The 24,406-nt window shown below is 38.5% G+C and overlaps 1 protein-coding gene and 1 non-coding gene across 2 annotated transcripts; one reads left to right on the top strand and one right to left on the bottom strand.

The window, feature by feature from the left end:
- The first annotated feature begins 617 nt into the window (after positions 1-617).
- On the top strand, positions 618-725 carry LOC112780510 (small nucleolar RNA R71). The gene has a single exon (XR_003191342.1). It is a non-coding gene; the product is annotated as a small nucleolar RNA R71 (small nucleolar RNA).
- Positions 726-3,674: 2,949 nt separating this feature from the next.
- LOC140182000 (uncharacterized) lies at positions 3,675-21,895 on the bottom strand. Its single transcript, XM_072227935.1, has 6 exons — positions 21,367-21,895; positions 20,968-21,134; positions 20,585-20,654; positions 19,232-19,279; positions 18,336-18,457; positions 3,675-4,958 (listed from the first exon to the last, which is right to left on the bottom strand). The coding sequence occupies exons 5-6, from the start codon at positions 18,382-18,384 to the stop codon at positions 4,411-4,413; spliced, it is 597 nt and encodes a 198-aa protein (XP_072084036.1). The 5' UTR covers positions 18,385-18,457; positions 19,232-19,279; positions 20,585-20,654; positions 20,968-21,134; positions 21,367-21,895; the 3' UTR covers positions 3,675-4,410.
- Between the last annotated feature and the right edge of the window lie 2,511 nt (positions 21,896-24,406).

The following is a 24,406-nucleotide window of genomic DNA, read 5'->3' as shown; positions in this document are numbered from 1 at the left end:
CTTTGAGTGGTTTTGATTAGATCAGAGATAATGGTTGTTAAGTCAGAGGGGTTTTGCTTAGAATTCTCTGTCTGTTGCTGAGAAGATGATGGAAAAGGCTTGCTATTGCTAAACCTGTTTCTTCCACCATTATTGTTGTTGAAACCTTGTTGAGGTCTCTGTTGATCCTTCCATGAGAGATTTGGATGATTTCTCCATGAAGGATTATAGGTGTTTCCATAGGATTCTCCCATGTAATTCACCTCTTCCATTGCTGGGTTCTTAGGATCATAAGCTTCTTCTTCAGAGGAAGCTTCCTTAGTACTGCCTGTTGCTGCTTGCATTCCAGACAGACTCTGAGAAATCATATTGGCTTGCTGAGTCAATATTTTATTCTAAGCCAATATGGCATTCAGAGTATCAATCTCAAGAACTCCTTTCTTCTGATTTGTCCCATTATTCACAGGATTCCTTTCAGAAGTGTACATGAATTGGTTATTTGCAACCATTTCAATGAGTTCTTGAGCTTCTGCAGGCGTCTTCTTCAGATGAAGAGATCCTCCAGCAGAGCTATCCAATGACATCTTGGATAGTTCAGACAGACCATCATAGAAGATTCCTATGATGCTCCATTCTGAAAGCATGTCAGAAGGGCACCTTCTGATCAATTGCCTGTATCTCTCCCAAGCTTCATAGAGGGACTCACCATCCTTCTGTCTAAAGGTTTGGACTTCCACTCTAAGCTTACTCAATTTTTGAGATGGAAAGAACTTTGCCAAGAAGGCATTGACTAGCTTTTCCCAAGAGTTCAGGCTTTCCTTAGGTTGTGAATCCAACCATGTTCTATCTCTGTCTCTTACAGCAAAAGGAAAGAGCATAAGTCTGTAGACTTCAGGGTCAACCCCATTGGTCTTGACAGTGTCACAGATTTGCAGGAATTCAGCTAAGAACTGATGAGGATCTTCCAATAAAAGTCCATGAAACTTGCAATTCTATTGCATTAGAGAAACTAATTGAGGCTTAAGCTCAAAGTTGTTTGCTCCAATGGCAGGGATAGAGATGCTTCTCCCAAAGAAATCAGGAGTAGGTGCAGTAAAGTCACCAAGCACCTTCCTTGCATTGTTGGCATTGTTGTTGTTTTCGGTTGCCATGGTTTCTTCTTCTTTGAAGAGTTCTGTTAGGCCCTCTAAAGAGAATTGTTCTTTAGCTTCTCTTAGCTTTCTCTTTAAGGTCCTTTCAGGTTCAGGATCAGCTTGAACAAGTATGCCTTTATCTTTGTTCCTGCTCATATGAAAGAGAAGAGAACAAGAAAATAGAGAATCCTCTATGTCACAGTATAGAGATTCCTTGAGGTGTCAGAGGAAAAGAAGAATAGAAGGAGGAGGTGAAGAAGAGGGAATTCGAACTTATCAAGAGGGACAGAGTTCGAATTGCACCTTGATGAGGAGTCTTAGTCCTTTAAATAGAAGGATGTGAGAAGAGGGGAAGAATTTTCGAAAATAATTTAAAAAGATTTTGAAATAATTAAAAAGAAATTTGAAAATTTGATTGAGATTTTCGAAAACTAAGATTGGGAAAGAAATAAAGTGATTTTTGAAAAAGATTTTGAAATTAGAAAAAGATATGATTGAAAAAAATTAATTTTGAAAAAGATATGATTGAAAAGATATGTTTGAAAAGATATGATTGAAAATAAATTTAGAAAAAGAAAATTTTTAAAATTAAAGTTGATTACTTGACTATCAAGAAATTAAAAGATATGATTTTAAAATTTAAAGTTTGATCCTTACTTAATAGGCAAGTAACAACTTGAAAATTTTGAAGTAAATCTTTAATTATAGCAAGGATTTTTGAAAATAGTAAAAATAAATATAAAATGGAAAGAAATTGATTTTGAAAGAGATATGATTGAAAAGATATGATTTGAAAAAGATTTGATTTTGAAAAATTATGAAAACTTGAAAAAAATGTGAATTAAAAACAAAATCTTCCCTCTAGTGTCATCCTGGCGTTAAACGCCCAGAATGGTGCCCATTCTGGGCGTTTAACGCCCAAATCTCTACCTTTTTGGGCGTTGAATGCCCAGCCAGGTACCCTGGCTGGCGTTTAAATGCCAATTTTCCTTCTTCACTGGGCGTTTTGAACGCCCAACTTTTTCTGTTTGATTCCTCTACTGAATGTTCTGAATCTTTAATTCTCTGTATTATTGACTTGAAAAGACATAGTTTTGGAAAATATTTTTGAATTTTTGATGATGAGAAACAATAAAAATGCAACTAAGATCAAATAAACAATGCATGTAAGAACCAAACTTAAAAGTTTGTATACTAAGGACTATAACAATGTAAAAATGCATATGAAAAATAACAAAACATACTAAACAAGAGAATTTAAAGATCAGAGCAATGAAATCATCAAGAACAACTTGAAGATCAATGAAGAACAATATGTATAAATTCAAAAAATGCAAGAAGAAAGTCATGCAATTGACACCAAACTTAAAAATTGATACTAGACTCAAACAAGAAACATAAAATATTTTTTTATTTTTATGGTTTTATAATTTTTTTTTGTGATTTTCGAAAATTATATGAAAAAGAAAATAAAGAGAATCAAAACTTTTAATAAGAATTCCAGGAATCATGCAATGTTAGTCTAAAGCTTCAGTCTAAAAGGATTAGACATGTTTGGCCAAGCTTCAGCAGGACATTACATTCAATAGCTAAATTGATGAGAATCAATCAGCTTTTGTGATGGTGGGAACATCACCTTGAAACTCTAGAATTCATTCTTAAAAATTCTGAAGAAAAGATACCTAATCTAAGCAACAAGATGAACCGTCAGTTGTCCAAACTCGAACAATCCCCGGCAATGGCGCCAAAAACTGGGTATGCGAGATTGTGATCATCAACAATGGCGCCAAAGACTTGGAGCTCTTAAACGTGAATCACACTTTGTCACAATTCCGCACAACTAACCAGCAAGTGCACTGGGTCGTCCAAGTAATAAACCTTACGTGAGTAAGGGTCGATCCCACAGAGATTGTCGGCTTGAAGCAAGCTATGGTCATCTTGTAAATCTCAATCAGGCAGATTCAAATGGTTATGGAGTTTAAGGTGATGAAAATAAACATAAAATAAAGATAAAGATACTTATGTAATTCATTGGTGGATTTCAGATAAGCGTATGAAGATGCTTTGTTCCCCTTGAACCTCTGCTTTCCTATTGCCTTCTTCCAATCATTCATACTCCTTTCCATGGCAAGCTTTATGTTGGGCATCACCGTTGTCAATGGCTATATCCCGTCCTCTCAGTGAAAATGGTCCTGATGCTCTGTCACAACATCGGCTAATCAGCTGTCGGTTCTCGATCATGTCGGAATAGGATCCATTGATCCTTTTGCGTCTGTCATACGCCCCACAATCGTGAGTTTGAAGCTCGTCATAGTCATCCCTTCCCATATCCTACTCGGAATACCACAGACAAGGTTTAGACTTTCCGGATCTCAGGAATGGCCGCCAATAATTCTAGCCTATACCACGAAGGTTCCAATCTTAGATTAGAAACCCCAAAGATACGCATTCAAGCCATTGCTAGTAGAACAGAGGTGGTTGTCAGGCACATGTTCATAGGTGAGAATGATAATGAGTGTCACGGATCATCACATTCATCAAGTTGAAGAACGAATGAATATCTTGGAGAAGAAATAGACTTGAGTTGAATAGAAAAACAATAGTACTTGTATTAATTCATGAAGAACAGCAGAGCTCCACACCTTAATCTATGGTGTGTAGAAACTCCACCATTGAGAATACATAAGAACAAGGTCCAGGCATGGCCATGAGGCCAGCCCCCAAACGTGTCTAAGATAGCATAAGACTTCTCAAAGATTCAAAGTATGAAAATACAATAGCAAAAGGTCCTTTTTATAGAGAACTAGTAGCCTAGGGTTTAAAGAAATCAGTAATGAATGCAGAAATCTTCTTCCGGGCCCACTTGGTGTGTGCTTGGGCTGAGCATTAAAGCATTTTCGTGTAGATACTTTTCTTGGAGTTAAACGCCAGCTTTTGTGCCAGTTTGGGCGTTTAACTCCAGCTTTTGTGCCAGTTTTGGAGTTAAACGCCAGAATTCTTGAGCTGACTTGGAACGCCTGTTTGGGCCATCAAAACTCGGGCAAATTATGGACTATTATATATTGCTGGAAAGCCCAGAATGTCTACTTTCCAACGCAATTGAGAGCGTACCAATTGGGCTTCTGTAGCTCAGAATCCAACAGCATCTGCAGTCCTTTTTCAGCCTCTGAATTAGATTTTTGCTCAGGTCCCTCAATTTCAGCCAGAAAATACCTGAAATCACAAAAAAACACACAAAGTCATAGTAAAGTCCAGAAGAGTGATTTTTATTAAAAAACTAATAAAAACATAATAAAAACTAACTAAAATATACTAAAAACATACTAAAAACAATGCCAAAAAGCGTATAAATTTTCCGCTCATCAAACTCCAACTTGGCTTCCTCCATAAAGGCCTTTGTTGCATGAATAGGAAGGTCCTGGGCAGTCTGATATAAAGCTGCCCCCACATGTGCCATCTTGATGCTGCTCCGAGTAATAAAATCCAAATGACGAAGAAGAGAAACATCGTCAGTAGGAATGATACCATAGAGACCAATTTGTTGATCAACAAACTCGACAGCATCGAAATCAGGGGCATACAAGTTGAAGGGCTCAGCTGTCCTTTGTCTTTTTAAAGGAGGAGCGCCAGTGGGAGAAGAGGTAGCAGCAGAAGTCTGGGGGGGATCAACTAAATGGACCTGAGGCATAGGGATCATCTTCCTCGGCCTAACAGTATTCAAAATAGGCTTCTTGGGATGAACTTGGGAAGATCCTTCCCCAGCAACTTTACCCGATATGTGCTGCGCTGCTGTATCCTTCCTCGCCCTCTTAAAGGCCTTCATAGATTCGTTGTTTTTAATCATCTCTGAAAATACACAAGAAACCAGGTTATAAACTGGAAGAAAAAATGAGCTCGAAAAGAATAAAACAAGTACGACAAATATCAAGGAAGTCGACCCCTACCCAGTTTAGTTCGGAGAAGTAAAGGATCTCCTAAAAATTTCTTAGTATCAAGATGGGGGAGGCTGCCCCCAGTTTTCTTCTAACATAGTTACAAAAGCTTGCTCAACTTCATCCAACATCTCCCAGGTATACCTAGACACCACTACATTCCTTTACCATTCTAAAGGAAAGCTAGGCTCGCCATTCTCATCCAAAAAAAAAGGTCGAGCTCCTTCAACAGCTCGGACCTTAAAAAAGTAATTCTTAAAATCCCTGAAAGACTTATCATACATGGAAAAAACTTTGTGTCCTTGGGCAGACCTGAAAGAAATCCAAGAAGCTTTCTTTTTGGTAGTCCCAGGCTTGGTCAACACAAAGAGGTACAGAAAGAGGGTTTGAGAAGGTTTAACATCAAATTCTTGACAAAGCAATTGAAAAATTTTGATAAATCCTCATGAGTTCGGATGAAGCTGAGATGGAGCCACGTTACACGACCACAACAAGTCGGTCTCAAAAGGAGTGAAAGGAAAGGTGATGTTCATTTGGCTAAAAAAGAAGTCGTACGCATAAAAGAAGGGACACTCCCCCTGGGTCGGAACAAGAAAGCAAACCCTTTCATCAGAATCAAGTGTTACCAATTCATAGTTGTTCTCTTGATCTCTACTACTACAAATTCGATGATATTTTTTAAGCTCCGCACAGAACTCAGAGTTAACTATAGAAACACACAGCGGAATGAGGGAGTCCAGCCAGTCGGACATACCCTCAGGAATCTTGGAAGACGTCTCGACAATATTTATGCGAGAAGACATGGTCAACTAGTCCTACAGCCAGAAAAGAAAATGGATTACCAACCAAAACAGCTCGGACAAAAAGAAATCAGCTCAGACAAACATAACTAAGAGCAACACAAATAGTAAAAGGAAAACCCCAAGATGCACACAGGGTCTAGGGGCATCCTTTGGAGGTAGGGACAGAATAAAGACTCAGATAAAAGTCTACAAGGCTACATCCCAACAAAACTCTCTGCAAAGAAAAATAATCCCCTTCCAAATAAGCAACAACACGAGAAGAAAATCAGAGCAAGCCATCAGAAAAAGAATATCTTCTACAAGTCTATCAGTAAAGAAAACTATCAACATGGCGAAATCATCAACGGCGCAATCCTTTTCAAGAGTCAAACAGTTTATCATCCCAAAAACTTCAAATGTGATGACGCAAACAAAAGTAATAACAACATTTTCAAAACCCTAAATATGTCAACTACCAAGAAAAAACGAAGGGACCTACAAATTAAAGAAGCCCTAAAACAGCGTACATAGCAGAAACGATCAGACACAGCAAAGGAAGATTCAAACTTCCACAAAAGCCAAAACAAAACTATGGCGTAAAGGAAGACAGGAAACCAACCTGCAGCGAAGAAGGAATGATGAAGCAATCAAGAGTCTGAAACAACAAATGAAACCACGCTAACGATCGCCTTCTCGAGAAAAGAATAGGAGAGCACGAAAGAACAGCAACAGAGGAAGTAAGGAGAAAAGAGAAGTTGCAGTAAGAAAGGAGAAAGGAACTGGAAGCGAAAGGCTTTGTGAAAATTCAAAATGAAAAAAGGAAACGGCGAAGGGGGGAGTTAATGGGTTTTTAAAACCCTCGCACGTTCCCAAAAAAAAGTGCAAAACGTGCGCTACAAGAAGAAACGTTCCGCATTTAAGGCTACTTAAATAAAGTTCCACAAACAAACCCAGCAAAGAATGCTTGAGTCTGGCTTCCCCAAAAGAGATCGAAGTTCTAAAAAACTCGACTTCAAAAGAAAGACCGAGCTCGAGCAGGGGCACTGTTCATACCCTGGGTCGAGCTGTCCGACCCGGGATGTTTAACGTCAAATTGACTGACCTCTTCAGGTCAGGACCATCCGACATCTTCTCAAAGAGCTCGGCCAAATTACCAAGAAAAGCCCAAATAGGGCCTAAACAAAGGAGCATGATCCATATCCAAAGGCAGTCCAAGCCTACAGAGATAAGGGCGGTTCCCTTAAAGATAAGATGACCTCACTCAAAGATAAGATAAGATAAGATAAGATAAGATAAGATAACTACCTTATCTCCATGAAGGTCACTCCTCACCATTATAAATATACTAGAGCACCCAGGTATAACTCATACTCTGATCCTACTAAAAACCTGCTTAATACCCTTGCTAACTTAAGCATCGGAGTCCCTTGCAGGTACCCCCACCCTCCGGTGACAAAGGATCAGCATCAACACAAGTCCAACAAGTCGGATACGGCGGCTCCAGCCACCATCCACAAATCGGACGCCTCATCGCCGACCAACACAAAAGATCTCATCCAAGATCGACCTACAGTTTCAGGTAACCCTCGGAACAGATCCTTTATTACTTCCTAACTATAATACCTTCTTAGGTTGCAGGCGTGCCATGACCTTGGCAGCTCTCGCCCCTCGAGTTTGGACACCCTGTAGTAGCCTTTTCCCAATACCTCTGTGACTTGGTAGGGTCCTTTCCATTTAGCCGCCAGTTTTCCCTCTCTAGGTCGACTTGTTCCGATATCATTTCGGATTAGGATGAGGTTATTGTTGGCAAAACTTCACTGTATTACCTTTTGATTGTATCTTGAGGCCATTCGACGCTTTAACGCCTCCTCCCTGATCCAAGCTCTTTCTCGGATTTCTGGAAGTAAGTCGAGCTCTTCTTTTGAAGTTGAAAGTTTGCCTTTTCACTATAGAGGATCATTCTGGGGGATCCTTCTTCGATTTCCACTGGGATCATTGCCTCCATTCCGTAAGCCAGTCAGAAACGTGATTCCCTGGTCGTAGAGTGTGGGGTTGTTCGATATGCCCATAGGACTTGTGGGAGCTCTTCAGTCCAGGCTCCCTTTGCATCCTGTAATCTCCATTTTAGCCCGACTAATATGACTTTATTGGCGGCTTCTGCCTGTCCATTAGCTTGGGGGTGTTCTACGGATGTGAATTGGTGTTTTATTTTCAAGTCGGCCACTAATTTTCTAAAGCCTGCTTCTGTGAATTGAGTGCCATTGTCTGTGGTAATGGAATAAGGAACCGCAAACCTTGTGACAATGTTTCTATATAGGAATTTTCGACTTCTTTGAGCAGTGGCGTTAGCTAGGGGTTCTGCTTCAATCTACTTTGTGAAATAGTCTGCCCCTATGATGAGGAACTTGACCTGTCCCGATCCTTGAGGGAAGGGCCCGAGGAGGTTGAGTCCCCATTTTGTAAATGGCCAGGGTGAGTTTACGCTGATGAGTTCCTCTGGTGGGGCGATGTGGAAATTAGCATGTTTTTGACATGGTGGACATGTCTTTACGAACTCTGTTGTTTCCTTTTGCAAAGTCGGCCAAAAGAATCCGGCTCGGAATACTTTTTTGGCGAGAGCTCGTGCTCCGAGATGGTTGCCACAGATGCCACTGTGTACTTCTTCTAAAACTTCTTTTGTGTTGGAGGTCGGTACACATTTCAATAGAGGGGTTGAGATCCCTCTTCTATATAGGATGTTGTTTATGGTGGTGTAGTGTTGTGCCTCTCGTTTTAACCGCTTTGCCTCCTTCTTATCTGTAGGGAGTGTCTCTGATTTTGAGATAATTGATTATGGGAGTTATCCATCCTTGATCCTGACCTGTTATGGTTAGGACTTTTTCTTCTTCCAAGATTGACGAGTTTTACAGTGTTTTCTGGATGAGGCTTCTATTGTTGCTCCCTAGTTTGGTGCTGGCTAATTTTGAGAGTGCATCAGCTCGAGCATTCTGTTCCCGAGGTATGTGGCAGACCTCATATTCCCTGAGTTGTCCAAGCTGTTCCTTGGTTTTGTCCAAGTACTTTTTCATGGTAGGGTCCTTAGTTTGGTAGCTTCACTACAAGAAAACACGTCTTTTGCTACGCTTTTAAAGCGTGGTGAAAAGTTGAAAAAAGCGTAGCGATAGCTTTTCGCCACGCTTTTTGAGCTACCGGCACGCTTTTGAAAAGGTCACGTCTGAAAGGGTGCCGGTTGCTCTATCGCCACGCTTTTGGTAACCTATCACCACGCTTTAATTTTTTGCCACGCTTTTAAATATCACCATGCTTTAAAAGCGTGGCCATATGTGCCAGATATGGTTACGCTTTTAAAGCGTGCCAATAGCAAGATATGGGTACGCTTTAAAAGCGTGCCAATAGAGTTACATATGGCTACGCTTTTAAAGCGTGCCAATAGCAAAACATATGGCTAGGCTTTTAAAGCATGCCAATAACAAGATATGGCTACACTTTAAAAACGTGCCAATAGAGTTACATATGGTTACGCTTTTAAAGCGTGGCTATATCGTTATCAAATTAAAAAAAAATCCTAGTATATACTTTTACATGTACTCTAATACACTCCAAAAACAATAAAAAATATTAACAAAAATATGTGAATATTATTTTTTAAAAATTAATCAATAAAAATTAGTATTACATTAGTAGAATTCAAACCAAATTAGCTATATCAATTTCTTATAGACAAAGTAGTTATAAAAATTAATAACATCCTCAAACATGTCTCTCTTATAAAGTGGTAAAAGAATAAAAGTTGAGTTATGCATATTTCCCTGAACCATACTCCATAAATCTCTTTTTTTCCTCCTCCACTTCAAATCTCACATGTCACGTGAGGAACTACCATCGTTGTCTTTCAAGTTTGTATCTGGATTATGCTTTACTAAATACTCAGCTGTTACTTCCCGCTCGCAGACAACAGCGTAATACAGTGGTGTTTGTCCATCATTATCCTTATAAAAGTACAAAACACACGACAACATAAGCAAAATTTCAAATTCAGCATTCGGAAAGACAAAATCTCTAATCAATTGCCACCCTCATAAAAGCGTGGCCATTGACCACTTTTGGCCACGCTTTTAAAGCGAGGCAAAAAAAAAGCGTGGCCATAGGCCTTTTTTCTTGTAGTGCTTCCTGCTATTTGTGAGGTTACTACTTGTGAATCGCTGAAGATGATAAGCTTTTGAACTCCAACCTCCTTAGCCAGCCTCAAACTAGCTAGTAAAGCTTCGTATTCGGCCTGGTTGTTTAAAGCAGGAATCCGAATTTGAGGGAGAGTTCGATTTGGATTCCCTGATTGCTTTCAATTATCACACCTGCACCACTTTCGATTTTGTTTGAAGAGCCGTCTACATAGAGATTTCATTCTGTGGGAGTTCCCGGAGTGTCAGTGTACTCAGCAATGAAATCGGCCAAATATTAGGACTTGATGGCCGTCCGAGCTTCATATTAAAGATCGAACTTAGATAGCTCGACTGTCCACTGTAGAATTCTTCCGGCTAAATATGTTTTCTGTAGAATGCCTTTTATGGGCTGGTTAGTCCGGACTTTGATCGTGTGAGCTTGAAAATATGGTCGAAGTTGTCGAGAAGTTAGTATAAGAGCGTAGGCGAACTTTTCTATCTTTTGATAGTTTAGTTCGGCCCCTTGTAGGGCTTTGCTGATGAAGTAGATGGGCTGTTGTCCACTTTCATCTTCTCTGACTAGTGCTGAGGCTATTGCTCGATTTCCTATTGCGAGGTACAGTACGAGTGGTTCTCCTTCCCGTGGTCGAGTTAGAATAGGTGATCGTCCTAGGAATCTTTTGAAATCCTGGAAAGCTTGTTCACACTCCGTTGTCCATTCAAACTTCTTTCCCTTCCTTAGAGTGGCATAGAAGGGAAGGGATCTTATGGCTGATCCAGCTAAAAATCTGGACAAGGCTGCTAGTCTTCTGTTGAGTTGTTGTACCTCTTTGACACAGGTTGGACTTTTCATGTCGAGTATAGCCCGACATTTATTCGGATTCGCCTCAATTCCTCATTGTGTTAGCATAAAACCTAGGAATTTGCCAGCTTCTACGGCAAAGGTGCACTTTGCAGGGTTAAGCCGCATGTCATGCTTTCTGATGGTATCGAACACTTGGGCAAGGTCGGACAGTAATGTCTCCTCGCTTGGTGTTTTCACCAACATGTCATCCACATATACCTCCATGAGTTTCCCGATATGGTCTGCGAAGACTTTGTTCATCAATCTCTGGTAGGTAGCTCCTGTGTTTTTGAGTCCGAATGGCATGACGACATAGCAGTAGTTTGCTTTAGGAGTTAGGAATGAGGTTTTTTCCTGATCAGGTGGATACATTGGGATTTGATTGTATCCTGAATAAGCGTCCATGAACGAGAGGTATTTGTATCCAGAGGAGGCATCCACTAGAGTGTCGATACTTGGGAGTGGATAGGGATCTTTTGGACAAGCTTTGTTGAGATCGGTGTAGTCGGTGCACATCCGCCACTTTCCATTTGATTTTTTCACCAAGACAACATTAGCTAGCCATAGCGGATATTTGACTTCTCTTATAAATCCCGCCGCTAGTAGAGCTTGTACCTGCTCTTGCACAGCCTGAGATCTTTCAGGTCCGAGTTTCTGACGCTTCTGTTGTACTGGTCGAGATCCTGGATATACTGCCAGTTTGTTGCACATTAGTTTGGGGTCTATGCCTGGCATGTCTGCAGCCTTCCATGCAAAAAGGTCGACATTATTCCTTAAGAGCTGAATTAGAGGTTTCTTTACGTCCTCATTTAAGGTTGCCCCGATATTTTTTGTATGGTCATCTCCGATTTGGACTTCTTCAATCTCGTCTTCAGGTTGTGGACGGAGTTCTTCCTGACCTCGAATTCCCCCGAGTTCGATGGTGTGGACTTCTTCCCCTTTGCCTCTGAGGTTCAGACTTTCATTGTAGCAGCGTCGCGCTATTTTCTGGTCTCCTTTTATCATAGCGATCCCTTATGGAGTTGGGAACTTCATGTAAAGATGTGAAGTTAAAACTACTGCGGCGAGCTGATTTAATGTTGCCCGACCTATCAGGGCATTGTAGGCTGAGCTTACGTCGACTACAATGTAATCTATGTTGAGTGTCCTTGATCGGGTTTCTTTTCCGAAAGTTATGTGTAGTGAGATGCATCCAAGCGGTTGGATTGGGCTGTCTCCTAGTCCAAACAAGCTGTTTGGATATGCTCTGAACTCTTTTTCCTGCAGGCCGAGTTTATCGAAGGCGGGTTTGAATAAGATATCCGTTGAGCTTCCTTGGTCCACCAGTGTGCAGTGGAGGTTAGCATTGGCCAATATGATAGTGATGACCATGGGATCATCATGTCCTGGGATGATGCCTGCCGCGTCTTCTTGTGTGAAAGTAATAGTGGGGAGGTCGGGTGATCCTTCTCTTCCATCGACATGATATACTTCTTTAAGGTGCCGTTTGCGAGATGATTTTGAGATCCCCTCCTGCGAATCCTCCATTTATCATATGGACGTGCCTCTCCGGGGTGCGAGGTGGTCGTTCAACTCGTCCGACCTCTTCGTCCCTTGTTCTTTTTCTAGGCACGTCTGATTTGCCGGCTAAATACCGATCCAGTCGTCCCTCTCTTACCAGTTTCTCTATAACATTTTTCAAGTCGAAGCATTCGTTGGTGGGGTGTCCATAGATTCAATGGTACTCGCAGTATTCTGTCCGATTTCCTCTTCCTTTCTTGCTCTTGAGTGGACGAGGTGGTGGGATCTTCTCGATATGGCATAATTCTCGGAAAACATCCGCGAGAGACACCCGAAGGGGGGTGTAGTTGTTGTATTTCTTAGGCTTTTCTCCGTATTGATCTTCTTTTTTCTTGGATTATTTATCCTTATCCCGGGAGGAGTAGGAGAATCCAGATTTTGAGGTCTCTCCTAATCGAGAGTTTTCCTCCATGTTGATGTACTTCTCAGCTCGTTTCTGCACTTTATTTAGAGATGTTGGATGTTTCTTGGATATGGAGTGACTAAAAGGCCCTTCTCGTAGGCCATTGATGAGACCCATAATGGATGCTTCCGTTGGTAGGCTTTGTATGTCTAGGCATCCTTTGTTGAATCTCTCCATGTAGTTACGAAGACTCTCCCGATCTCCATGCTTGATCCCTAGTAGGCTTGGGGCATGTTTGGCTTTGTCCTTCTGGATGGAAAATCTGGCAAGAAATTTCTTGGCCAGGTCGTCGAAACTTGTGATGGATCTGGGGGACAGAGTGTCGAACCACTTAATTGATGTCTTTGTTAGGGTTGTTGGGAAGGCTTTGCATTGAATAGCGTCTGAGGCATCAGTGAGATACATTCTACTTCTGAAATTGCTGAGGTGATGGCTTGGATCTGATGTGCCATCGTATGGGGTCATGTCAGGAGCTTTGAAGTCCTTTGGGACATTGGCTTTCATAATCTCTTTAGTGAATGGGTCTTTCTGGGAGCTGTCTTCGGGATCAGGCTGGATGATTTTTGTTTTAAGGTCGGCTTCGAGCTTTAGGAGCTTGTCCTCCAACTCTCGGCGTCGCCTAGTTTCTCTCCGAAGGTCCCTCTCGGCTTCCCGTTGATGCTCGACCTCTTTTTCGAGCTGTTTGAGGTGATCTTGTTGAGCTTGAAGTGCCTCCATGATTTCTGTACTTGACGAGTTCTTGCCTTTGTTTGGTTGAGAAGTATCCTTTGGTGTGGTGTCCGCGTTCTTATGCGGCGTCCTATTTTCTATATCAGAGTCGTGGTCGTTGTCAAGGTTGTCTGCCATGATGGTGGGATGACTTCCAGGGTCCCCGGCAACGGTGCCAATGTTCCGAGGGTTACCTGAAACTGTAGGTCGATCTCGGACGAGATCTTCTGTACTGGTCGATGCTGTTGTGTCCGACTTGATGATGGTGGTCCGAGCCGCCGTATCCGACTTGTTGGACTTGGTGGTGCTGCTGATCCTTCGTTACCGGAGGGTGGTGGTACCTGCAAGGGACTCCGATGCTTAAGTTAGTAAGGATATTAAGCAGATTTTTTGTAGAATCAGAATATGAGTTATACCTGGGTGCTCCTGTGTATTTATAATGTTGTAGAGTGACCTTTTCTGGAGATAAGATAGTTATCTTATCCTATATTTGAGTGGAGTTATCTTATCTTTTAAGAGAACCGCCCTTGTCTTTCTAGGCTTGGGCTGCCTTTGGACTTGGGTCGTGTTCCTCTGTTTGGGCCTTTTTGGACTCCTCCAGTTATTTGGCCGATCTCTTTGAGAAGAGATCGGGTAGTCCTGACCTGAAGAAGTCGGTTGACTCAGCCCGGGTCGTACATCTCGACCAGGGCATGAACAGATGCCTATACATACCATCATAGTTAGAACATCTTCTATGCCACAGCATGTCAACGGATGTCTTACTAGACATGTATCACTGCTGCAATTGTGGAATAAGGGGAAGTAATGAAGAATCTTTGCCGCTTGCGGTTTCCCGTTCTTCTTAACAACCATCTTAATCCACACCCTAGAGTTCTTCTTAGTCTTATGCTTCCATCTCGATGTCCCACACCGCTTGCATTTGGTCAGCTCTTGGTCATTTTTCTGGTATAGCATGCAGTCATTTAGACATGCATCTATCTTCTTGTAAGCGAGACCGAGCTTTCTTATGAATTTCTTGGCATCGTGCATAGTGCTAGGAATCCGTGCATGCTCAAAGGCGTCTGCAAGAAACTCCAATATCATTCCGAAGGCTTTATTGCTCACTCCGCACATGGACTTTATATGATAGAGCCTCACCAAGAAAGACAGCTTAGAGAACTTTGAACATCATGGGTATAACTCCTACTCCCCATCCTCAAGTAAGTCATGAAAATTGCGGGCCTCGCGACTAAGTTCATTGTATTAGTAAGGCAATTCATCCGCAGCGCCGCCAGCATGTTCATTCTCTGAGTCTTCTTCGTCGCCGTGAAGTCCTGAGAAGTTGAATGCCTCGTGGATCATATCAAGCATCGGGGTATTGAAATTCCTTTCGGGTTGATCTTCTTGTCCGTCACTCGAGCTCTCTACCACGCGTCTCTCACCGTGATGGATCCAAAATGTGTAACTAGACGGGAAAGGGTTTATCAATAAATGATTGATGACAAGTCATCTTATGCTAGTTTTACAAGCATTTTTCATTAGTTTCATTAGGTTTTATGCACTTTCTTGCACAATAAGTAAGTGATTGGAGTGGATTTCCATGATCATTTTGAATCAATCAAACATCATTCATTTGACACAAAATCATAGGGTTTATGCTAGAATTAATTGATTTCATGAATGATGCAAAGACCTTGTGAATTTGGTGATACTTTGATTGTTTGTTTGGTTGCTTGTAGGTGAAGAAATGAGAAAAGGAAGCAATCAGGAAGTGTTAAGTTCACAAAGAGAATGCCACACTCAGCAACGCTTTTGGGCTAAGTGTTCACTTTGGAAGTGAACGTGGCGTTCACCTTTCCAACGTTTTTGGGCTTCCCAGCTTTGGAGGCAAGCTTTGGCCATCCACACACTAAGGGCGCTCAATAAGTGAACTTGGAGTTCACTAATGCAACACCCATGAAGACAAGCGCTCAACCAAGGAAGCACACAAGAAGAATGTTCAACAAGTGAACGTGACGTTCACTAAGTGAACGCTAGGAGGGCAATTGGCGCACCAAGGGGCCACGCACCAGGCAACGTTCAACAAGTGAACGTGCCATTCACTAAGTGAACGTGCCGTTCACTAAGTGAACGTTTTCGGGAAAATGGGCCAAGGAACCAAGGCGCGCAATAAAGAGAGCGCCCAACAAGTGAACTTAACGTTCACTAAGTGAACGTTAGTAGGAGGCAATTGCCACGTGAGGAAGCATGCAAGAAAAGTGAACGTGGAGTTCACAAAGTGAACTGAACACTCCACGGGAGCTTCACAAAATGCACCCTGACCCATGCCACCAAGTGCGATTTTGGATCCATTTCTTCACAGACCCAATGGCCCATTCCAAAGTGCTTAGTGACTGAAGAAGAAAGTGTATAAATAGGAGCAATTTTGATTTGAGGAGGACTTTTGGACTTTTACTTCATTTTTTATTTTAGTTTACTTTTGGCCCTCTTTTAATTTTCTTTGGAATTTGGGAATTGGGATCATATCTAAGTTTTCTTTGTTCATTTTCTTTTCATCTGCAACTTCTATTTTCTGTGTTGGGTTTTGAATTAAGATTGAAGAACACCACTGAGATTCATCATCTGAGAATCATTTTTTGTTTTTCATTCTTATAGTTCTGAGAATTGGAGAATTAGATTTCAATCTTCTTCTCTGTTTTCATTTTATTTCTTCTACAATTTCTTCTTTTCTATTTTGGTTAAGAGAGCAATTGAGATTTGAGTTTCTTTCTGTTTTGTTATTTGAAGGAAATTTGTTGATTTCTCTTTAAGATTTGAGATCTGGTCTAAGTTCTCATTCCGTTTTGACTCCTTTGCTAATTTTCCATTTCTGTTTTGCTACTGAGATCTAGATCTGAACCTCTTCATCTTATAGTTCTCTGATTTACTTCAATTTGCATTTTCCAGCTCAATTTGAATTCCAGTACCCAAATCCCTTTATTCTTCATTGCAATTTAAGCTTCTTGTCAATTTAGATTCAGCAATTTACATTTCTTGCACTTTAAGTTTCAGTTATTTACATTTCTTGCAATTTAAGTTTCAGCTCTTTTACTTTCTTGCACTTTAAGTATTTGCAATTTAATTCTTCTGCACTTTAATATTCAGTCAATTTACCCTCTCCCTTTTATTTTCTTGCAATTTTACTTCTGTTAATCAAGTTCCAATCAAATCATCAAATATTCGCTTAACTAAATTCATCACCTCACTAAAATTTCTCAATCCATCAATCCCTGTGGGATCGACCTCACTCTTGTGAGTTATTACTACTTGATGCGACCTGGTACACTTGCCGGTGAGTTTGTGTGGAATCATTTTTCCCTCATCAATGATCAAACGCATCCTCTCTATTTTGTAAAAGGTCGAACCCACACTTCAGACATGGACAATATATCATCTCATCTGATGATGCATCGGCAAATACAAAATCTAAGAATCTGTTCAAACCGTTCCTATATTCTACACCAACTCGTGGCTTTGAAATCCAACTCTTATGAATATCTAATTTAATGAAATAATAGAACAATGAAAATTTATAAAATAAAGTCAGACCACTAGAAAAAAGTTAATAATTAGATACTTAAAAAAATTAAGGGAGTGTATAATATGATATAGTCACACTTCTTGATATAAAATGGGAGAATTACTCTTAAAAGAAAAAATAGAAAACACATTTACTAGCATCCAGGATAATACACAACTCACAAAATTATTTGAAAAAGTTGCTTACTCATTGGAAAATTCTGCACTTTCAAAAAAAATACTAGAAGAAAGCAACTTTGGGTCCAATGCCAAAATTTTGAAATGGAAAAAAAAATCCTTCCTTATAAAAAAGAGAAAAAGAGGAATATTATATCAATTTGAGAAATAATAAAATGAGAAATTAATAAAGTATTACAATATAATGTATGAGTTGGCGAACTAAACAATATAGAAATAGAAATAGGTAAATCAAAAGGGTAAAAGTGATAACATGGAGGATAGTTTTATGCTTGGAAACACCCAAAATGAAAGTATCAAAATCTATTGAAATGCTAACTCAATAATTTTCTCTGTCCTTGTTATTCTATAGTAGAAATATGACATATATAAAGAAGGAGTTGAACAACACAACCTGTATTTATCTATCGTTATATGCTTATATACAATAGAGTGGGTTCTTCTTACTCTTCTTCTTTCACATCAATATTTTAATGATACATAGTTTAATTAATAATTATCCGCTAGTTCCTAAACCAAATGTATGTGGTTTCATATTTGAGGAAACATAGCTGTGTCAAAGTATGTAAATAACTTGATAACTAATTGGAACATGATGATTGAGTTTAGCTAGATTCCAATTACTAAAATATAATGTAAAAAGAAACAGAAGCAAGAAGCTCTAGCGGGAGTTCAAGTTCAATTGACCTTTCTATGTTTAATATTTCAGTCTTGAAGAATCAATGTGATGTTCTTATATATTAAAATTATGGAACTGAAATTATATAAAATGTAACTGACCTATTAATTAGATCACATAAGAACATAAGAGATATATTAAAATAAATGATGAAGACTTCAATTGAGTATGAAATACATAGGATTGACTCATTATTTTGTACATCTTGTAAGGTTGTAATTATCTTCACCTAACTTCTAAGATATTAATTGTATATTATTCAAGAAATTTATAACCAATAATTGCTTTCTTTCTTTCATTTTTTCAAGCATTTGCTGGTATAGTTCTTCAAACATTCAATTTAAAAGTAGTTAGCAAAATAGAACTGAAACCCATAGTTGTTTTTAAGACAAGATTAATTGTTTGAATTTAATGTACCTCCAGGACCAGATAGCAAAATAGCTCTCCTTGCTAGAGAAAGGTTCATGGTGTGCTTGGAAAAATCAATATGCTTCAAATGAACATGTGCAGCACTTGTTAACAACACTCGAGTTTTTTCGCTGTTATTGTCAACATAATATGGAAACATGAGTATTATTTATTCATCATAACTTATCCATGAATAAAAAAATAATTATCAATATAAAATTGTTGCACAGTTAGACCAAACAGTAGATGATTGAACCATATTTGAGGAAACATAGCTATTTCAAGGTATGTTTATAACTTGAAAACTAATTGGAACATGATGATTGAGTTTAACTAGATTCCAAGTATTGAAGTATAAATTAAAAAGAAAAAGAAGCAAGAATCTCTAGCTCAACTTCAAGTTCAATTGACCTTTTCATTTTTAATATTTCAGTCTTGAAAATGACATACCATATTCTTCCCATCCAATTTCAATCACTAAAATTACAATAATAATAATGCAAAATTTATTTTTATGTACCAGAAGTAAAAAAATAATTACTTGTTTTACCCTATAGACAAGATTTATATATACACCTGCTCTTACCCAAAAACAAAAAGCTGAGTGCCGAATTTTTATCAAAAGAAGAGAAAAAGGTGAGACAAATCATGGAATTTAAAAGCGTGCTAATTGAAGTTCAAATCAGTAATTTGATTTATACATAACAATCCTAAATTTTACTTGCTCAAGTTGGTAGAACAACTTGAGTAATAGAACAAATAGATCTGCGAAGTTGTTTGTCATTATTTTACACGATTTTAGATTAAAAATAAATACTAAGTAAATTCTCGGAAAGATTTTGTGCAAGACTTATTGGTTCTTGACAAATGAAATACTTGTCACAGTTGAAGGTATAGGAACACACCCCAAATAATTTATTTCAAATCTCCGAGATTTTCGGTCATCAGAGAACCTGCTTCAAGGCAAACAAAAAGAATACATAGATAAGTTTAAGTTAAGACAAATTCAGAATGTTACTCCGAGAGATGTCAAGAGCCAAATTGAAACTATTAAGTAACCCTGTAATGAACTGAGGACCAAATAGAAACAAGAATGTGCCTAGAGTAAATTATCAAAATGAGATCACAAGTAGGAGGGTGGTAACGAGTATTTCATGGCATGGGGGACAATTTGATCACAAATAATATTTTAGAATTGCAAGCCATTCACAGCGACAGCAGTTAATACATGGAGTATCATTTATAAAGTGAAAATAAATAAGATTGTGAACAACCATATTCACTTTTTTAATCCAAGTAAACTCATCATATGAATCAGGTTCCTCATCCAAGTAAACTATACTTACGGTAATCATATTAGAATGAGTATATATATATATATATATATATATATATATATATATATATATATATATATATATATATATATATAAAAGTAGCTTCAATGCACTTCTCCAATAATCCTACAACAATAGTTTGTATTCTTTATCTTCTAATTCCAATTCTAACAGTCTATATCTACCTTTAGCTTCGACTACCTTCTATAATCTCCTCCTCTTTCTAGGACTTCTCAACTCATGTTTAAATGCTTAATACAAGATTTTACCATCTTTATTCATAGCAGACAGTGCCTGAGTTTCTCTTTCATGCATTCATTTCTAATCTCTATCTTGTCAAGTGTATTCACCTATTCACTATGGACATACTTCCCCCTGCAATCTAACACGTTAAAAATTTATCAGGTAGAAAGAGAGGGCCAAGATGGCAGAAAGCAAGGATAGCAATACCATGCAGCAAAGTTCACCACCTTGATTGCTGGTACTTCACTATCTGTTTTGGCAAGGTACACTTAATAAGTGGTGAAAAATGAAGAGGGTGAAAAATAAGAGTACAAAGGTCTTCATATTAAGTTATTAGAGTATGGTACAAAATGGGGATGGAGGAAACTCTTTCCTTTTAACTTATTATATTATCCATTTTCCCAATTTCATCAACATTCGGTCTAATATATCGGAAGGAGCCAAGGACGCAGAATAACATGGGGGCACTGCACCATGTGCATCTTATTTATATTGTTGAGTGCATTCATCACGTACAAGAGCAGGTGATGGAATCACCGTTTGATAACTGTCTATATCTCAACCCTCTCAACTTTCCCTTCCAATTTTACCCCAACCTTCCAACCATCACTACATATTTATCATTCACCCTTTTGCTTCGGATTTCTATATGAGTCTAAAAGCACGTGTAATCTTTACCTGGTAGCCTTGGTCGCTCAATGCTACTTACTGCTCAAATCACTTTATTTCCATTGAAATTACAGCCTCCCTAGAAAAAAAATAATAAACTAAGGTAGTTAATGTCAATTAACAATTCAAAAAAAATTAACACTACTTATAAGATCAGGATAAATGTAATAATGCAAGGGGTAAGTCACTAGCATGAAATTTTCACACATCAGCATTCAACAGCTACAAGTCCATGCATGTAACGAATTCTATGTGTAACAATAAACTATATGCAATTTAACTTTGGCATTATAGCACTCTACAGTTACAGAAGCATGTAATGAAATCTAAGGTTCATGTAGACTAAGTAAAGCGAGTGCATAGAGAATAAGACATAAAGGCCAGATCATTACCTTTTTCAGCGCCAATCAGTTTTTTCAGCGGAGTGCTTTCCAGAAAACAAGTGCTTCGGCTTAAGAGTTGGTATGACTCTGTCAGATTCTCCACGGCGATCTTGCTTGTTTCTCTTTTTGATAGATTTATTTGCAAGTTTAATCGCCTTGGTCTTTTGTGCAAAGTCCTTTTAACCAGTGATGAGGTGAAGCAATAAACACAAACATATCAAGACTCAGGGGTTCAGAAATTGGAAAAAACTTAAATCTGAATTTTAAATTAGGGAAGAAAAAATTGGGCAAAATTGATGGATCAATGTTGTTCAAACCAAAATTCAAAAGGCACAGAGATTAAATTGATGCAAAATTAATATATAAACAGTCATTAAAATTAAATAGGGACAAGGGAGAGGAACATACGAGAGAGGGGGGAGAGTGTGTGATCGGCAACACACAACAGGGCCAGGGCAAGGGGGAAGGCTGCCGACGACGCACCAGGACGGATGGTTGGGGTGGCTGCCACCGACGTCATGGAGGAAGGAGAAGACTTTGACGACCCTTTTCACCTTACCTTCGTGCGGGGGAGCTACACAGCAGAGAGAGGAGACCAGTCACGGGGAAGAACGACGACACAGAGGTGGCGGCTGGAACTGACGGAGGGATGAGTCACGACGGCGGGGGAAGGAGACCAGCAATTGGCGCCTTTGCTCCGCTAGGGTTCGCGCCAAAAGGGGGAAGGTTAATGGCGCCAAAATATATTGGTTGGGGTATTTTAATGAAACAACCCCTCCCCCTACCAGGTTATTAGATGCGGTTGGGGTCCAAAACGACCACCAATTCGGATCGATTGGAACGGAGCCTGATTACGCAACAAGAACCGCAGCAGCTCACCCGGTTTGCGCAGCTAAGAGCCGTTTCTCTTGTAGTGCAAGTAATTTTGTAACATTCTGTGTTTCTTCTTATAAAAGTGTTACAATAAATATTTTATGTAATACTTAAAAAAATGTTACTATAGATATTTTTTGTAACACTTAGAAAAATGTTACCATAGATATTTTTGTAACACTTAAAAAATGTTACAAAAGATTTTTAGTAACATTTCTTTAGTTATATTATACTATTTTTTTATTTTATATTACACACAATATAAATATACTAAAATTAATTACTACAACATGAAATATTTCATTAAATTCACAAAATAAAATTTTTATAACTTCTTTTATTAATCAATAATCATTGTACAAGTTTTCTTCGTGATGCAAATAAAATGAGAAAAGAAATAAAAAATACTTATAGCACTTAAGCTCTATGAACATTCCATATAAAAAAGAAAAAGAAAAGTAATATATAGTACATAAAAAAACTTGGTCCTTATACTAATCCTAGAAAAATGTATTTATCAACATGTATTGATCCATTCCTCATTCAATATCAACATATAAATCACAAAATAAAACGATGAAAAAAATTAATGAAAACTTGAAACAAGATTAGAACTTGCTTCCCTCTATGCAGACCCATTTTTATGTGCAGAGCTTTATGTGACATAGAAGATGTTGAGTCACTGACTTTATGTGACAATCTCAAACGTGAATAGGATCTTGGGGACTACTTGTTAAGCAATGCCTGAAAATAATTTGAGAAACAATCATAAACTGCAAAAGCCAATAAAGTCAAATAGTTATGTCACAAAACATGTTCTAGGTTAATGCTTGCTTTAGTAACTTTAAAATCCAAAGAGACAATGCCAATAAAAGGAAAAAATCATCATAGAAGAAAATTGATCGAAAGGTTTTTAGCAGCTTCATCAATCATTACATATGTCTTTTAGTCTTTAGTTTGATCGATAATAAAAATGGGGTGATGAAAATTTAACGGATGCAAAATATACTTATGATTTATTGATTTTACTCATCAAAAGGAAAGCAAAGTTACCTCTTTTAGAGCAATATTTTGATAAATTTCTGTCAAATTGTTGAAATCTTTGTAGCCAAGCTGGACAAGTTCCTTCACAAAGATTTTAGGAGAGCTTTGAAACACTTTCAAATTATCAAAAATCAAGTACATGGCTTCTCCTTTAACAAATGCTCCATCCTCATGACGATGAGTAACTTCACTACTGGAATCATTCACCATTATCTTTAGTTCTTTGTCCATCGGGTTCCCACATTTGATGCAAGTAACACCTAAAAAAGTACTTAACAACAAAGAATTACTTCTCTTCCAATAGTTACTACAATGTTTGGATGGTCCACATGAACTATGATTCCAAGCTCAGACAAAAAATCTGCAGTCATTTCTTTTTGGTTCCCTCTTGTCAGCTTCTATATGGCAACAAAGTTTCCATCTTCCAATTTTCCTAAGTATACCTCTGCATACCCTCCCTCCCCAATCATATTATCTGCCAATAACAACAATCATTTTCGATTTAACGAGTAAACTACCATTTCTGACTATGAAAAATGTAATAAACTAACACAATCATACCATGGCTGAAGTCATCAGTTGCAGCCTGGAGTTCAGAGAGAGTGAAATTCTTCCATGAAGATTTGAAGTTGGCAAACTCAGAGTCAAAAGAAGGAATGAGATCCTCTCTAACCCTCTTACTCTTCCTTCTAATTAACTTAGGAACATTCTTCTTAAAAGGGTGAAATGGTTGAAATGACATCTGTGAGCCTTTCTTGAGAAGCTTGAAGAAACCATGCCATTGGTTGTTAGCATTAGAACCACCAGTTCCTAGTAGAGCCTCAGAATCAGAAGTGCTTGCTTAACAAGTGGTCACTCCATAAGTTGTTCGAATGCTATCCTGGCTGTTAGGATATCATCATAATTACCTGACTGAGTAATTTTTCCTCCCTCCGTCACCTGGAACATATTTTGTGACATTTGACATGAATTAGTCTCTAATATGTAATGAAATATAACACCAAAATTGTATCAAGTGGTCAAGAGAAAGCTAAAGAGTTTAACAAAAATGCTACATCTTGACCCAAAACATAAAAATGAATAGCCTATGCTTTGTTTCAAATTTATATCATTCACTTAAGTCAAACTTAACCAATGTGAGATTAAATGACTCACGCTTGAAATCTCAACAAAAATTGAGATACTTTACCAGGATTTTACAACTTCTGAGAGAAACTCCACTTGATGAGTCACTAGAATGACTATTTTTTTCCTAAGAGCTGTCATGACACATTCCTGTAATTTCATAAATGTAAAAATATTAGTTTATTTCAAATATATTAGGCCTATAGTTTTGTTGTGATTGAGAATCCAAAGTGAAATCTTTCTTACATTGAATGAATGAGCAGTAGTGTGCGTAACAATTGCACTGAAAGGATCATCAAAAAGATAAATGAGAAACTAAATGAAAAAAAAATCAGTAAAAGATAAGAGAAGTTAACTTGTGCAATTGAAGTGGATAAAGTTCAGAATAACTGTTTGTAAAAAGATT

Source organism: Arachis hypogaea, chromosome 19, assembly GCF_003086295.3.
Source record: "Arachis hypogaea cultivar Tifrunner chromosome 19, arahy.Tifrunner.gnm2.J5K5, whole genome shotgun sequence".
Classification (NCBI taxonomy): Eukaryota; Viridiplantae; Streptophyta; class Magnoliopsida; order Fabales; family Fabaceae; genus Arachis; species Arachis hypogaea.
The sequence above is the reverse complement of the archived record's forward strand: the minus strand, read 5'-3'. Positions and strand labels throughout refer to the sequence as shown.

What these genes read in the sequence shown, in the direction of transcription:
- LOC140182000 (XM_072227935.1), bottom strand. Translation starts at nt 18,384, where the DNA reads ATGAACCTTTCTCTAGCAAGGAGAGCTATTTTGCTATCTGGTCCTGGA. An exon ending in TTTGCTATCTGGTCCTGGAG is followed by an intron (nt 4,959 to 18,335) that starts GTACATTAAATT and finishes GTGTATTTTCAG; the next exon opens with AGATGATTAAAAACAACGAA.